The sequence below is a fragment of the Panthera onca genome, chromosome B4 (genome assembly GCF_046562875.1).
Source record: "Panthera onca isolate mPanOnc1 chromosome B4, mPanOnc1 haplotype 2, whole genome shotgun sequence".
NCBI lineage: Eukaryota > Metazoa > Chordata > Mammalia > Carnivora > Felidae > Panthera > Panthera onca.
This window is the reverse complement of record NC_138345.1, coordinates 136,480,976-136,495,238: the sequence shown is the minus strand read 5'-3', so window position 1 is coordinate 136,495,238 and position 14,263 is coordinate 136,480,976. Positions and strand designations below refer to the sequence as shown.

The 14,263-nt window shown below is 64.6% G+C and overlaps 1 protein-coding gene across 3 annotated transcripts in view; it reads left to right on the top strand.

The window, feature by feature from the left end:
• SHISAL1 (shisa like 1) overlaps positions 1–14,263 on the top strand; it is a 130,935-nt gene that overhangs the window by 46,228 nt on the left and 70,444 nt on the right. Inside the window, exon 1 of one of the 3 annotated variants that reach the window (XM_060656121.3) lies at positions 10,357–10,618. The exons of 1 other annotated variant lie outside the window; for it this stretch is intronic. Coding sequence is in view for 1 of the 2 variants with exons in the window: in XM_060656118.3 (XP_060512101.1) it covers positions 11,373–11,400 (28 nt within the window). In the remaining variant the exon portion in view is untranslated. Of the gene's footprint in view, positions 1–10,356; positions 10,619–11,090; positions 11,401–14,263 lie in introns of those variants that run through there. One more of the 3 variants, XM_060656118.3, reaches the window with a different exon arrangement.

Sequence of the window (14,263 nt, the reverse complement as noted above, 5' to 3'; positions counted from 1 at the left end):
AGGCGGAGGTGGCTTGCCAAAGGTCACTCACCGATGACAGGCAGAGCCAGGGCTCAAGCACCTTCCCGGTACTCCAGGCGGCACAGCGGCCAAGCGTGGGCTCGGCACTTTTGGAGTCGGAAACTCCCCCCCTTCCTTTGGCTCCTCTCCTCTTCCGAACAGCTGGCAGGGCTCAGCCGCGCGCCCAAACATGCCGGGAGCAGCTGTCCCCTCCGCGGGCGGCAGGGTCCTTTGGCCCCGGCTGCACACAGGGCTGGGAGGGGCGACGGCGGGTTCTCAGCTCCCCGGGCTATTCTTAGCTCCAGGGACCCACAGGCAAGGTCACCCTGCTGTCCCGAGAGAGAAGTGACTCAGATTTGGACAGGCTGACAGAGGGCCTGGTCCACGGGCTGCCCTGATCTGGAAGGCAAGGGGACAGGCCAGAGTGGGCAGCCGGGGTGGGGGGACCCGGCCCAGGGGGGCAGCCAGGTGGGGGAGGGCCACAGCCCCGAGGCAGGTAAGCGATGCCGTGGTGAGATCCTCGCCACTCGCCCGCAGGTGCCCAGGGTCCACGGATGCGTCCCGGGGCACCCAGGACAGTGCCTGGCACCTGCAAAAGCTCCATCAGTACCTGTGGAACGTATTGATTAATTAATCCCCGAAGGAGCCCCAGTCTCATTTTTGGGGCGCAGGCAGTCGCTTTAGGAAGGGTTGTCGGAGCCAGTCGTCTCCAGGGCACTGTTTACGTGTCAGCTCCTGCAGAAATCACTGGCATTCTAGAAGAGGCAGCACAGAGGCAATGACCCGGGAGCCTGAAAGAAACCTGTCGTGGAGAAAACCGCAGACCTTCGGTGTGTCCTCGGTGGCTGGCTATGAGACACCGGGTGCAAGAAGGCTGTGTGTCCACGGGTGTTGGGGGGCCAGGGGAGGGCTTGGGGCAGGCAGGAGGCAGGATTGGGGTTGTGCTTTGGCGGGATCCCCTTGGCTGCCATGTGGAAAGGGCACAGGGGGGACTGGGGCAGCTGGGGAGGGGGGGGGGGGGCGGCGGCTGAGGCCAAATCCAGCACGAGTTGATGGGGTCTGAAGTCAGGGAGGGTCTGAAGTCTCAAGACCCCCCCGACAGCTGGGAGAGGGAGGGAGTAGCTGCCAGGGGAAGAGAGGGACCTAACTGCACGGTGGGATTAATCACGGCACCTTTAAGGACTTCCCACATCATCATCTGCCAAGGGAAGAGCAGCTTGTTTGGGGTGCGGGGAGAATTAATTAAGGTTGGGGACGCCTGGGAGAGCTGCCGATGAAAGGTGTGCGGCAAGTGCTTATTAATAAAATATCGGGGCCACGTTGCAGACTCGCTTCACCCAGGCCGGTTACAACCACAGACAACAGCTTCTTGAACGAAGGCCACCTCGGGGCTGGGCCCTGCGCTGCGACGCTAAGGACGCAGAGCGGGGTCGGACCCAGGCCGGCCCTCGGGAAGCCCCCGGCCGCGACAGGGTCACGGGCAGGGCACCCACACGGACTGGCCTCTGCACGCATGGCAACCATCCAATCCTTCTCTGACCGCCAGGCCCCATGCTCTCGGCCAAGGGTGTTCTGGGATCGTCGGCCCTGCGGACTCCACCTGTGGGGAGGTACCCCAGAGTCCCCCCACGCCGTGCTTGATGACTCTGTTTCCCCCCTTCCTCTCCCAGCGTGCTCGTCCCCAAGCTGGTTCTGGTGTGCCCTTGTGGGTGGAAGACAGAGAAAGACCGAGCTACGGGCACCGGCGACCTGCGGGGGTAGAGGGTGCGGTTAGCCAAGCAGGGTCCCCGCCGCGTGCCGGGCTTTACACGAAGGCATTCCCAACATGGCCTCAGCTGGCCGTTTATCACAGGGGCCCTGAAAGATAGGAACTGCTGTCCCCATCTCAGAGGTGAAGAAACCGAGGCTCAGAGAGGGAAAGAGACTTATCCGAGGGCCTGCTGCGAGACGAGGCGGACCCAGGAGCCGTGCTCCACGGCTGGTTTGTAATTTTCACATTAAAAGACATCAAGGTGACGGGAGGGTTTAACGTGCCGGATGACCCTGGGCGGGTCACCGGACACTTCTGAGCCTCAGTTTGCTCATCTGCGGTGGGGCTTCCTGGTGCCAATCCTGGAAGGCTGCTCTCGTGGGCCATGGTTTGGGGTCCTATCTTTGCAGGTGCGTCCCTGGCCAGGACACTCCCACGGGGCTCTGAAAGGAGAAGGCAGCCGATGCTGTCTTCGGTCTGGGTTCCGGCGCCGGGCATTGTGCTCTGGGGAGACCTCAGGGCAAGGCCTGAACAGAACCGACCGCAGGGAGCCTGGCCCCGCCATGGTCTAGTCCCTGTGGGCAGGACGGACACAAAGGCACCCCCAGGGCACCAGAGTGAGGCCGCACTCTCTCTGACCCAGAGAGGGGTATTGGCGTAAACGGTTCTGAGCTTGGAATTCTAACACAGGATAGACAGGCCTCTATTTACCTGCTGTGTGACCCTGGGCAAGGCACTTGACCTCTCTGATCCCCCCCTTATCCTCAACTGAAATGGGGCAAAACTAACAGAGCCTCCCTTATGGGGGGCTGGGGATGCTCATGAGGGAGTATTTGCAGAGTCTGGGCTTGGCATGGGGTATACGAATCGGGTTCCAGAAGCTGGACTTTCCCCTCCTTCTACAGGGGCCGGGGGTGGGCTGGCCCTGCTCAGCCAGAAGAGCCCTGGGACACGGCCTGTGGGGCGTCCTAGCCTGTGACCCCCCTCTTAGTCTCCTCACCCCAGCCGCACCCCTCAGGCTCCTGAGCAGCCCTCCGGAGGGTCCGACTCATGGTGGATGCTGACCCGTGGAGAAGCTGTGCCGGGACATTGACCGGACAGGCAGGGGCTACCGGGCCAGGGTCACGGGCTCCGCCCAGCTGTCCGGGCCGGGGCCCGCTCCCCACAGCCAAGAGTCTCACCGGAACCGAATTCAGACAGATGCCTTGAACCCACCACCAAAGGCTCCACTTTCCCCGGGCCTCCCCGGAAACACGAGATCTTGCAAGGACACGTGGCTCTGGGAGGCTAAGTCAAACAACTGACAATATTTGGAGAGGCCAAAGTCAGAGAAGCCTGGAGTTCCGATCCAGGTCGCGGGGGGCCTGGGGAACCCTAGAACCCTAGACAACCTGCCTCCCAACCCCTCCCAACCTGCCTGGGTTAAACCCGCGAGAAGCGGTACCCGGCTGAGCCCCCAGAGCCCCACGCCGTCTGAGCCGGAGGGCCCTGAAGGCCAGGACATGCTCCCGTTCCAGGGCTCTCTACTCTGTTCCTCGCGGCACGGAGAGCACGGGGCCAGGGCAGGGGATGGACAGACCCAGGTTCAAATCCCAGCTTGACCACTTCTTAGCTGTGTGATCCTGGGCTAGTCCCTTAACCTCTCTGGGCCTGTTTTGTCAGCTGTAAACAGGAATGTGCAGGAGCAACTTCTGGGATGGTAGTGACGATTTCGGGGGCGCATCCAGTGATGCCGTGGGGCACAGAGCACCCGCTGAGTGCCTATGCTTATGGAGCCGGTACCCTGTGCCCACCCAGGAAGCGGGGAGAGGGAAGGCGCACTCCCCCCCCCCCCCCCCCCCCCCCGGGGAAGCTGTCCACTTAACTCGAGAGAAAAGGTAGATCGTCATCCCAGACAGATTAGGCGGCCGGGGTCATGCCGCTGCAGGGTGGAGACCCCTATTTGGGCCTCAGCTGCCTCGCCCTACCTCTCCAGTGACCCTTCCATAGAGCAAAGCCCTGGCCCCAGTCTCCCAAGGCGGAGCTTCTGAGGAGGGGCCGCCGGGGCAGCGAGGCCCTCGGATCTCTGCCCCTGGCCTGCCTCTCACCGGCAGCGTGACCTCGGGCCTGTCCCGGGACCTCGCCGGGCCCCCTCCTGCGGCCCTGAGACGAGGGCGGCCCCGCGCCCCTACACCCCGCGTCTCCTCTGGGCACAAGTGCCGATGGACGGCCCCGAGCGGAAGAGGTTCCGAACGTGCCAATGACCCGGATCATCGCTGTTGTTGTGATTATTCCGGGGCCTGCCCGCGGGGAGGGCCGGGCTGCGTGCAAATTAGGCCTCGGCTCAGGGTGCTCGGCTCAACCCACCAATTTGCATCGTATTAATCTCCGTCATCCGTGCCCCGGGTTGGAGGTGCTGGTGAGACACGGGAGCCCCGGAGCCACGGGCCGCAGCAGAGTCCAAACCCGGACGGACACGGGAACGGAGGTCCTATCAGTCAGACGCGTGCCGGGGTCGGGGGACAGACCGGCCGGGCATCTGAGGCCTGGCTGGAGGTCTCTCACTGTCCCCAGCGTGGCCTCTCTGCCTCCCGTGTGGGCCTGCGCGGTGCCTCCTGAGAGCCCCCCCCCCCCCCACCTCCTCCCGCCTCCGGAGGTGAACTTGCCCGCGGCCACCAGCTGGCTCTCAGGGGGCCAGGGTTCACGGCCAGGGCCCTGCTTCCCCAGCTCCTGCCGCTCCCGAGAACTGGAGTCACGGTGTGACCCTCCCGAGTCCCTCACCTGCGAGACTGTCATAGTGACTGAGGACATCGGTCGGCTCCAATCCCACAGGCTTGCCGGGACTTAACGCCCACGGTGCCCGAGGAAACCACAGAAGGGCCGCAGGCAGAGGGGTGGGCTAGGTCAGGGCTGGGCTGCACAAAGACCCAGCAGCGGGAGGGATGGGCTGTAAGCATCCTCGCCCCATAAAAATTAAGTAAGTAATTGGCACCGAGTCGTGGCTGAGTGTATTGGTTTTTCTATTAGCGCTTAATAAATGCAGCGCCCGTTTATTACCTCAGAGCTCTGCAGGTCAGAAGGCCGGGTGGGCGCAGCGAGTCCTCTGCTTGGGGTCTCACAAGGCAGAAATTGAGGCGTCAGCCCAGGGGTGCCTGGGGGGGCTCAGTCAGTTAGGCGTCTGACTCTTGGTTTCAGCTCAGGTCATGATCTCCTGGTTCGCGAGATCGAGCAGCCTGCTTGGGATTCTCTTTTTCCTTCTCTCTCTGCCCCTCCTGCCCCTCTCTCTCTCAAAATACACTTTAATGTTTTATTTATTTTTGAGAGAGAGACAGAGTGCGAGCGGGGGAGGGACAGAGAGAGAGGGAGACACAGCAGAATCCGAAGCGGGCTCCAGGCTCCGAGCTGTCGGCACAGAGCCCGACGCGGGGCTCGAACTCACGAACCGCGGGATCGTGACCGGAGCCGAAGTCGGACGCTTAACCGACGGAGCCACCCAGGCGCCCCGATAACTAAACTTTAAAGAAAAAAAAAAAAAAAGAAATCAAGGTATCAGCCCAGACGGGCACTTGAGAGGAAGTTCTGGGAGACTTTTTTCCGGGGCTCCTTCAGGATTGGCGGATGCGGTTCTTGGTGGCCCAGGACGGAGATCCTTTTCCTTTGGTTGGGTTGGGGGCTGCTCTCACCTCCTTTCCCTAAGACCCACCCCCCCATCTCAGCATGAGCCCCCCTCATGTGGGCCCTCCGCCCACTGGCATCTCCGACTTCCTCTTCTGACAGCAGCTTTGGAAAGGCTCCTGCGATCAGCTCAGGCACAGGATCAGCTCCTTGAGGTCAACTGATCAGTAACCTCCACTGTATCTAGAAAACCCCTTTGGGCACGTAATGTCATGTCAGCGTAACGCCAGGGCGGGGGGGGGGGGGGTAGGAGGTGGTGGGAACATTTTAGAAATGGGCCTGCCACGTGCACTTTGGATGCAGACAGAAACCCGGTCTCTTCTCGGCTCTGAGTGGCCCTGCCGGGCTTCCTGCCAGGGCCAGAATAGAAGCTGTGTTCACACCTTGCGGCCAGGAGGCAGGCAGGCGGGAGCAGGGAGGAGCGGGAGACTCCGCGGAGGCCCCTGGTGAGTTTATGGCCCCGCTCACGGCCTGTATGACCCAGCACATGCTGGTGTCGCCGTGGCCCGTCTGGCCCACGGAACAGCCTTTCTGGACCCGGCGATCGGCGACCAGCTCACCGCATCCGGTCTCCCAGATCCTCAGAATGGCAGTCGGCCATGGCAGTGGCTTTCACACCGTGAGCACCTACTATGTGCCTGGCTCTGAGCAGGTCAAGACTCACCACGTCTTCCGGGTGAGCAAACAGGCCGAGAGCCTGGCCCGGGCCGCCGGGTGCAAGCTCGGGGCCCCGGTCCCCCCATCGCTGGGCCATCCCACCGACCCCGCGGCCCTGCCACCACAGGGAAGCTATAGCTTTTCTGCAACACGTGACTGCCGTGGCCAGTTGGGAGAGCGTAAGCAGCGAGGTCCCAGGGTGGCCGTGACCTAACTGGCCTCCTGCGTCAGAGGGGGCGGGGCTGGGAGGTCCAGAGGCCTGGCTGCTGGCCAGCTCCTCCCACTCTCCCGGGGCTCATGTCCTCCGTGAACGAGGCGGGTGGACGTGATGCCCTCCAGGGCCCTTCAAAGTGCTTTATCCAGAGGTGGGGCAGCCTCTTTGGACTGAGAAGGAAACAGCCAGCAAGAGGTGAGTGGCCTGCCCACCACCCCCGTCCTCCCCACAGGGGGGACCGAGTGGCCAGATGGCCCAGAATACAAGCCCCGAGCCAGGCCAGTGGTTCAAATCCAGGCTTGGCCACATCCTCCATGGGTGACTCTGGGGGGTGAGGTTTCCAGTGTCTCTGAGCCCCGGGGCCTTGTCTTGAACTGGGGGAACAGGGACTCGGGGTCGGAACCCTAAGATCTTGAAGAGGGAGGAGGGACTTGAGAGTCGGCTCAGGTGGTTCAGAGGCCGGGGGTGGGGGGGAGAGCAGCTGGGGGGTGCGCACGCTGGCACCCCTCCCCCTGCCCAGCCCAGGGGCTCGGCCTCCGCGGGCCTCGCTCCCTCCCAAAGGGGGCTTTCCTCACGGACCTCTGCCGAACGCCTCGTGCCCCCAGCTTCTAATTAAACGGCCGTGATTCTGATGTGGCAGGTGATCTTGTCGGGAGGCCTGGCTTTAAATTTAGCTCCCTCCCCAGCCAGCCCTTTGAAAAGGCTGCTCTTCATGGGGAGAGAGAGCGTGAGTCATCTCCAGTCCTCCCGCCTGCCCGCCCCGGTGAGCAGCAGCGTTTGCGGGGGAACAGGCCTCCCGAAGGCAGAGAAATAGTAAATAGGGTTGGTATTAAAGGGGACGGTGGATGTGGAGCTCGACACACAGTAGGCTCAGAAACGGGGGTGACGTTTCCCACGGCGGTCTGTGTCATTGCCTCTGCACACACACACCCCCCTCCCCACCTGTCTCCACCCCCCAGCCGGGCCCCCAGAGGAGACACGAGTATCTGTGGCCTGGGTGCACAGACACCAGGGTCCGGGCTCGGCTCACCCGGCCCCCAGAGGCCCTCGGAGCCCCCCCTCCGCCTCTGCCTGCTGCAGGTAACACTGCCGGCTGGTTGGAGCTCCGAAGCCTGAGGATGCTTCCCACCCCCACCCCCGCCCCCAGAGATACCTTCTTGTGGCCCAGCCCCTCGAACCGGGGGATCTTCCCTGATCTGGCAAGAAAAAAAAAAAAAAAAAAGGAGCCTTGAAGATATAATTAAAGAAGGGCCCTGAGACGGGGGATTACCCTGGATTACCGGAGGACCCCAAGTGCGATCACAGGGGACCTTCCGAGGGGGCCCTCTGGCGCGCCCGGAGGAGCCGGCCACGTGAGGAGGAGCACAGACAGATGAGCAGGTGCTGGCCTTGAAGGGAGTGACACGGCCACGAGCCCAGGCTGCTGGCAGCCACCGGGAGCTGAAGCAGAGTCTCGCGGGGAGGCAGCCCTGTGGACGCCCAGGGACGCTGATTTTGGGCTTTCTGGCCCCCAGAACTACAAGGGAATAAATATGTGTCGTTCTGAGCCACCAAGTCTGGGGTCCCCGTTACGGCAGCCGTCGGAAACCAGTACACGGGAGTTGGGAGAAGTGAACGGACTTGCCCTCTATCACGCGGCTGGTGAACAGCCAAGCCGAGACTCAAGCCCAAGTCTGACCGGTGCCAAAGCCCATGCTTTCTCCTGCCCACTGGGGACTTCCTGGAAGAACAGAAGGGACACTGATGCAGATCAAGTTCCAGCTAAGTGCCAGGTGCTCACTTCTTTTATGACACAGTCGCTCACTTAATTCTACGTCGACACTTTGAGGTGGATAAAATGACCCCATTTTGCAGACGAGGAAACGGAGGCTCAGGGAGGCAACCTGGCTCTGTCCCAGGTCGGGGAAGGAGAAGGTGCAGGCCCTGGAGCCCAGGGGGTAGTGGAGGCTTGAGGAGTCCACCCAGGGGCCGGCTTGGGAAACCCCAGCCCCTAGCGGCCTTCATGTGGCTGGAGCTCAGGGCGCCCAGCTGCGGGGGAGGCTGGGAAGGCGGGCTGGGCCCTGCATGCCAGGACGGGATTGTGCTCCAGCGGGTAGAAAACCGGGGCTGATGGAGGTTTAACATCCTGAGTCATCACCCGACTGTACTGTGAGCCTCCCTAGGGCACTGAGCTGGTCCCAGCTCCGCGAGTCGCACACCAGACATGGGACGGGCCCAGAGCCCCGCTCGGCGACCTCATGGGGGAGGGGGGTTCTGAATAACGAGGCTTTGCGACCCCCTGAAGGCCCCACACATCCACAGATCCCTCACCCCGGGAGACACGCACACACGCACACACACACATGCACACAGCCCACTCTGTAAGGTCTCAGTGAACCCCAAGACACAGCCTCTGCCCACAGAGGACAGTCCCCTCTCAACCTGAACACCCATGAGCACTCCGGCCTGTTCCTCAACCTGTCTTGTGCATGGGATGATGCACAACGTGGGATGATCACGCCCCCCCACCCACTACCCGGAGGGTCTGCGGGTGCAGGCGAAGGGCATCACGCGTGCCCCGTCTCATTTATCCCCACAATATGCCATGAGGGAGGTGCTGCCGTGACCTCTTTAGGGAAGAAAACCGTCTCAGGTGGAGAGCCCGTGATTGGAAGGCAGGGGGATCTGGGCTGGAGCCCCGGTTCTGCCTCTTGCCGGCTGTGTGGCTCGGGGCGGGTGCCCTAACCTCTCTGAGCCCCAGCCGCCTCACCTGTAACACGGGGAGGACGCCACGCGGTGCGGTGGTGTACGAAGGGCTCAGCCTAGTTTCTGGTGAAGTTCAATCACCTATAAACGTGAAGATCCAAAGATAGGAGAGACCCGGGGAGTTTGCACTGGGCGGGGGGCACTGACTTGCCCTCCACGGCTCTCAGGCTTACTCTCCCTCCCCAGATGAGCAACTGATAGCCATCCTCATCACCACGCCTCCTGTGGGGGCCCTGTGATGTCCCCCCACGGTCCCGACCACTGGAGGTCACTGGGCCCCGCACAGAAGAAGGTGGGGAACCGGCTTACTGAGGTTGGCTCCCTGGCTCAAGTCCACCACATGGCACAGCCGCGTCCTGCAGGTCAAGGGCGAAATGGGCGGCCAATAGGAAACAGGGGCTGTTGGGGAGGACCGGTAGAGAGAAGGGCCAGGCACAGGGGAGGGGAGCCCCAGCGGAGGTCAGGGGGTCAGGGAAGTCGCTCTTTTCCCGCTGGAAACCGAGCTGAGCATCTTGTCTGATGTGAACGACTCCCTCCCCGAGCCCGAGCCTGCCCTTGACCACCTGGTGCAGGGACGGCCTGGCCAGAAGGAATGTCTCCCTGGACGGAGAAGGGTCTGGGGAGACAAGGCCCGGCCCCGGGCGGGGCGGGGAGGGGGGGTGCTCCTGTGGCAGGAAGGCCGCCAGGACTGGGTCCTCGGGGCAGAAGGGACGGGGCGCACCTGGATGGCGGTCGGGGAGCGTGGGGGGCTGGGAAGACGGGAATCCGAGCCCCCGGTGGGAGAGAAGCAGAGGGAAAAGGAAGGAGGGAGCGCGGAGGAAAAAGGGGAGGGAAAAGTGGCAAAGAAGGAAGGAGGAAGGAGAGAAAGAGGGATGGAAGAAGGAGCGAGCCGCCCAGGGAAGGGAGAAGGAGACTGGGAAAGAAACCGAGAGGAGGAGGAGGAGGAGGAGGAGGAGGAGGAGGAGGAGAAGGAGGAGGAGAGCGAGAGGGAGGAAGGGAGGGAGGGGGGAGGGGAGAGCGGGAGGGAGGAAGAAAGAGGGAGAGAAAGCGGGAGAGCGAGAGAAAGAGCGAGCGGCGCGGGGCGGGCGGGGCGCACGCCGGCGCGGGGAGAGGGGGAGCGCGGCGCGGGGAGAGGGCCGGCCGGCGGGGAGCCGCGAGCGCGGACAGGGGGCAGCAGAGGGCGCGGCGCGAGCGGCGAGCGGCAAAGAGTGAAGTGGCGGCGGCGGGCGCGGGGCCGGCGAGCATGAGCGCGGCGGCGGCGGCGGCGGCGGCGGCGGCGGGCGCGGCGCGGGGCGCGGGGCCGGCGCGGGCCGCCCAGTAGCCGCGGGAGCCGGCGGGGCAGGCGGCGGGCGGCCGGAGCGCCAGCCGGAGTCCCGGCCCGAGCCCCGGCGCCCCGCGCGCCTCGGAGCCTCCCCCCCACCCCCCCACCCCCAGCCCCCGGGTCCCCGCGGCCCCCGCCCGGGGCCGGGACAACTGTTGCGGCGGCGGCCGTGGCGGCGGGGGGCGTGGGCGGCCCCGCGCCCCCGGCAGGCGGCTCGGCCCCGCGGGGCGCCGGCTCCCGGCGGCGGAGCGAGGAGCGAGCGGGCGGCGGGCACGAGGTGAGCGGCGCCCCGGGCGGGCCGGGCGGGGGAGGGGCGCGCCGGGCGGGGGTCCGAGCGCCTCGCGGAGGGGGGCCGGGGGCGGGGCTCCTGGCGGGGGAGGGTTCGGGCGCGTGGGGGGGGGGCGGGGTCTTCGGCGCCCGGGCTCCCCGGGAGAAAGGGGGTGCGGGCGCCGGGGCCGGGGAGGGGTGGGCGCGCTGGGAGAGGAGCGTTCGGTGGCTCGGGGGGAAGGGGGGGGGCGTCCGGCGCGCTTTGGAAAAGGGGCCGGGGCCGCCCGGCGGAGAGTCCGGGGGCGGGAGCCGTGTGGGGTCGCCGGCGCCCTGGCGTTGGGGTCCGCGCCGGGGCCGTCCAAGGTCGGGGTCGCCGAGCCTTTGCAGAGGACCCGGCCCCGGCTCCGAGGAGCGGTCCGGGGCGCGTCGTGCCGGTACGCGGCAGTTGGGACCGGAACGCGCGTCCGAGGTGGGGACCGGCGTCCGAGGACCGAGTCCGGGAGCGCAGCGAGCCGGGAGCCCCGTGCGCGCCGGACAGAGTTCCGGAGGCACGCTGGGGCCCCGGCCGGTTCCGGGGGCCCCAGCCGGGCGGCGCGGGCCACCGGGAAGACCCCTCCAGGAGCGCGCCCCGGGCTCCCCGCCTGCCGCGTGGCCCCAGTGGAGCCGCCGCCGCCGCTTCCCGGGGCCGAATCAATATTGATCCCGCGCCCGGGGCGGGGTGGCCCGGCGGCGGCCTCGGCAGCTCATTAACGCCAGCGGTTGCCATGGTAACGAGACCCCAAGCGTCTTCAGGTTATATTTATTCTAATTATTGTTATCATTATTAGTATTAGTATTGGTTAGCCCGGCGGAGGAAAAAAGAGAGGAGGAAGAAATGCCAGCGCGTCCTGGCGCCTCCCAACTGTCCTCTCTTTGGAGAGAGCCGGCGTCGGCTGGTGGGCCCCTGGCCGGTGGGTCGTTGTGCCCGCCGCGGGTTCAGGGCCGCACCCCTGGGGCGATGGGGCCAGGGAAGGGGAGTTACATAATCTGCCGTGGGAATGTGTCTGTATGCCTCTTTGTGTCTACTCTGCCTCTCTCGGCCTCTCTGATCCCTTGGCTTAGTGACTGCTCCTGCCCAAGGAACCCGGGACCTGGATGGGAGGAGCAGAGAGTGCCTTTCGCCAGGAATCACAGCGGGTGGCCTCTATCTGGCCCTGGCTTCCCTGGCTGGGTGACCTTGAGCAAGGTGCTTGATCCCTCAGAGCCTCTGTTTCCCCATCTGTAAAGTGGCATGGCAGCCATTGCCACCTCTGTGAGGTCGCGCTGAGAAGGCCCTGGAAGTTCTGATCGGGTGCTGTTGGCTGTGTGACCCCAGGCAGCTAGCTGCCCCTCTCTGGGCCTCAGTGCCCTAGTCTGTAGATCGAGGACCCTGACCCCGGTGTGTCTAAGACAATCTTCGGTCACTGGTGTCCTGTGAATCTCATTCTGGGCCTTGACGGAAAGACTGTTGAGCCAGCAAGTTAGGCCCCACTCAGAGCCAGGCCGAGGGGGATTCCTCCGTCAGCCCTGCTTTCGTCACCTGTCCGATGGTCTGAATGTGACCAGGAAGCATGTGGGCCAGCGGGACGTCGGGACATTTTCACCGACGGGCAGAGTCTTCGGGAAATGGTTGGAAATGGCTTTCAAAACCAGAATCAGAATAACCCCGGGGCCCCTGGGGCCAGCTCAGGCCAGCCTCCACGCTGGTCACGGTTGTCCAGAATCGGAGGGTCCCCCCCAACCCTGAATCTGTGACTGCTCGGGGCAGGACACCTCCCTGCAGAGAATCCATCCCTCCAGGGAGGCTGTTTGCCTGTCCTGAGTGGGGGGTGAGTGCAGGGCAGGAGGTGGCCAGAAAGTTCCCTGTAGCCAGGTGGCCCCTGTACCTCGGGGCTCAAGGTGAAAGCCCCAGGTCGGGGGTCCTGCCAGGTTCTTTAACGTGGCTGTCACGCCGAGTTCCTCCGTGTCAGGCGTCTGGAAGGTACTGGGCTCGCGGGGAGGTCAGGAGAAGCAGTCTGGCTTGGAGCTGTGCGTGTGCGTGTGCGTGTGTGTGTGTGTGTGTGTGTGTGCCTCACACCCCCTCTCCCGGGTGGGGGCATGTCCAGGGCTGCTCAGACTTCTGCAGGGGGGCGTAGGGGGGAGAAGGAGAGGAGGGGGGCCTGCCCCTTGGAGATGCCGAGAGCCACTCCCCGGTCCTGCTCTCCATCCGTCCATTCATTCATTCCTTCACTTCTCGCACACAACCCAGCAAGCCCCCCCCCCCCCACCTCTGCCCTTGGCAGCTTTTGAGGAAACAGCCCCCGGATGAGCCAGTGGGGTTGGAGCCCTGCCTGGGGGAAGCCGAGGTGTGGGGGCGCAGGTGGGGAGGATCTACCCCCCGGGGGAGGGGGTGGCCCGAGGAGGGGTGCAGGGGGGCGGGGAGCCTTCCAGAAGGCAGGCCCGAATCAGCCAGACGGGAGGAGCAGAAGGTGTTCTGGGCAGAGACCCTCTGCGGGTTGAAGATGCAGATCAGGCAGGGGGAGGGGGGGGATGCTGCAGGACTAGAGAGACGCTTGGCAGATGGTGCAGCCTGAGCAGGCCTGGCGCCGGGGAGCTGGACGCCCCCCAGCCCCGGCCCCGGCGAGGGTTCAGAAGCAGGGGTGGGGCAGCGAGGAGGGGAGGATGGTTAGGTGGCCCGCGGGCGGGCGCCCAAGGTCGGGGCGGGCAGAGGGAAGGGCAGGTGGGGAAGATGAGACGGGTCTGGTGTCCAGCCCTCTGGGACGATCGATCAATCGGCCAGACCCTCGACAGCCCTCCCGCTTCTGGCCACGCTGCGGGAGAGCAGTGCCTCCGGCCGCAGTGCCTCCGGCCGCCGGCCCTTGGCTTCTGGGAGAGGGAGGGAGCCGGGGACACCAGACCTGGCCGCTTCAGCTGCCTGCCTACGATCCACAGCTTCGGTGAGGGGGGCACAAGGTGGCACCTCCCCACAGCAGGACAGCATTTGGTAGCAAAAGCCAGGAAGCCTACTAGGCGCCGGGTGCGGTGCTGAGCAAGCACCGGGCCCCGCGATTGTGGATGCTGTCATACGACAGAACAGCAGTGACGGGTGACCCCGCTGGGATCACGCTCCTAACCAGGACACTGCGCTGCCTGGAGCCCAGCTCCTGTCTCGGGGCTGTCCTGCGGCTCCCCAGATGCCGTGCGGGTCTCTGGGGTCTCACCTCCTTCTGTTTGCTCTGCCCTGGACTGGTCCAAGAGCGGCCTGTCTCACGCTCCAGTGATAGGTATCACCTCCCTTCTTGGGAATGCTCTGCCTCTATTAACCCAGCCTCTGCTGGTTTGCGTCTCCCTAGCTGAGTCACACAATAGATCCGCACTGATCCTAGGATGAACCGAGAGCCCCAGCCCCAGCTCCCTCAAGAAGTGCCTTCTCCCAGCCCAGCAGCCCTTTCTAGAATTCACCAAAACAGCAGTCGACCTCTAAGAACAGGAGGGCCTTGTTTCCTACACACTCTTCTGTAGGGTGGTGTCCTGAGGCCTGGGCTGCGCCCTCCTGGGGACAGCAGGTGCTCCCAGCCCTGTTTGGTCTCACCCTGCACAGGGCCGTCTCCTCCTTTTCTCTCCCCACCTCTTTTTCCTTCCTGACTCCCTGCCTCTG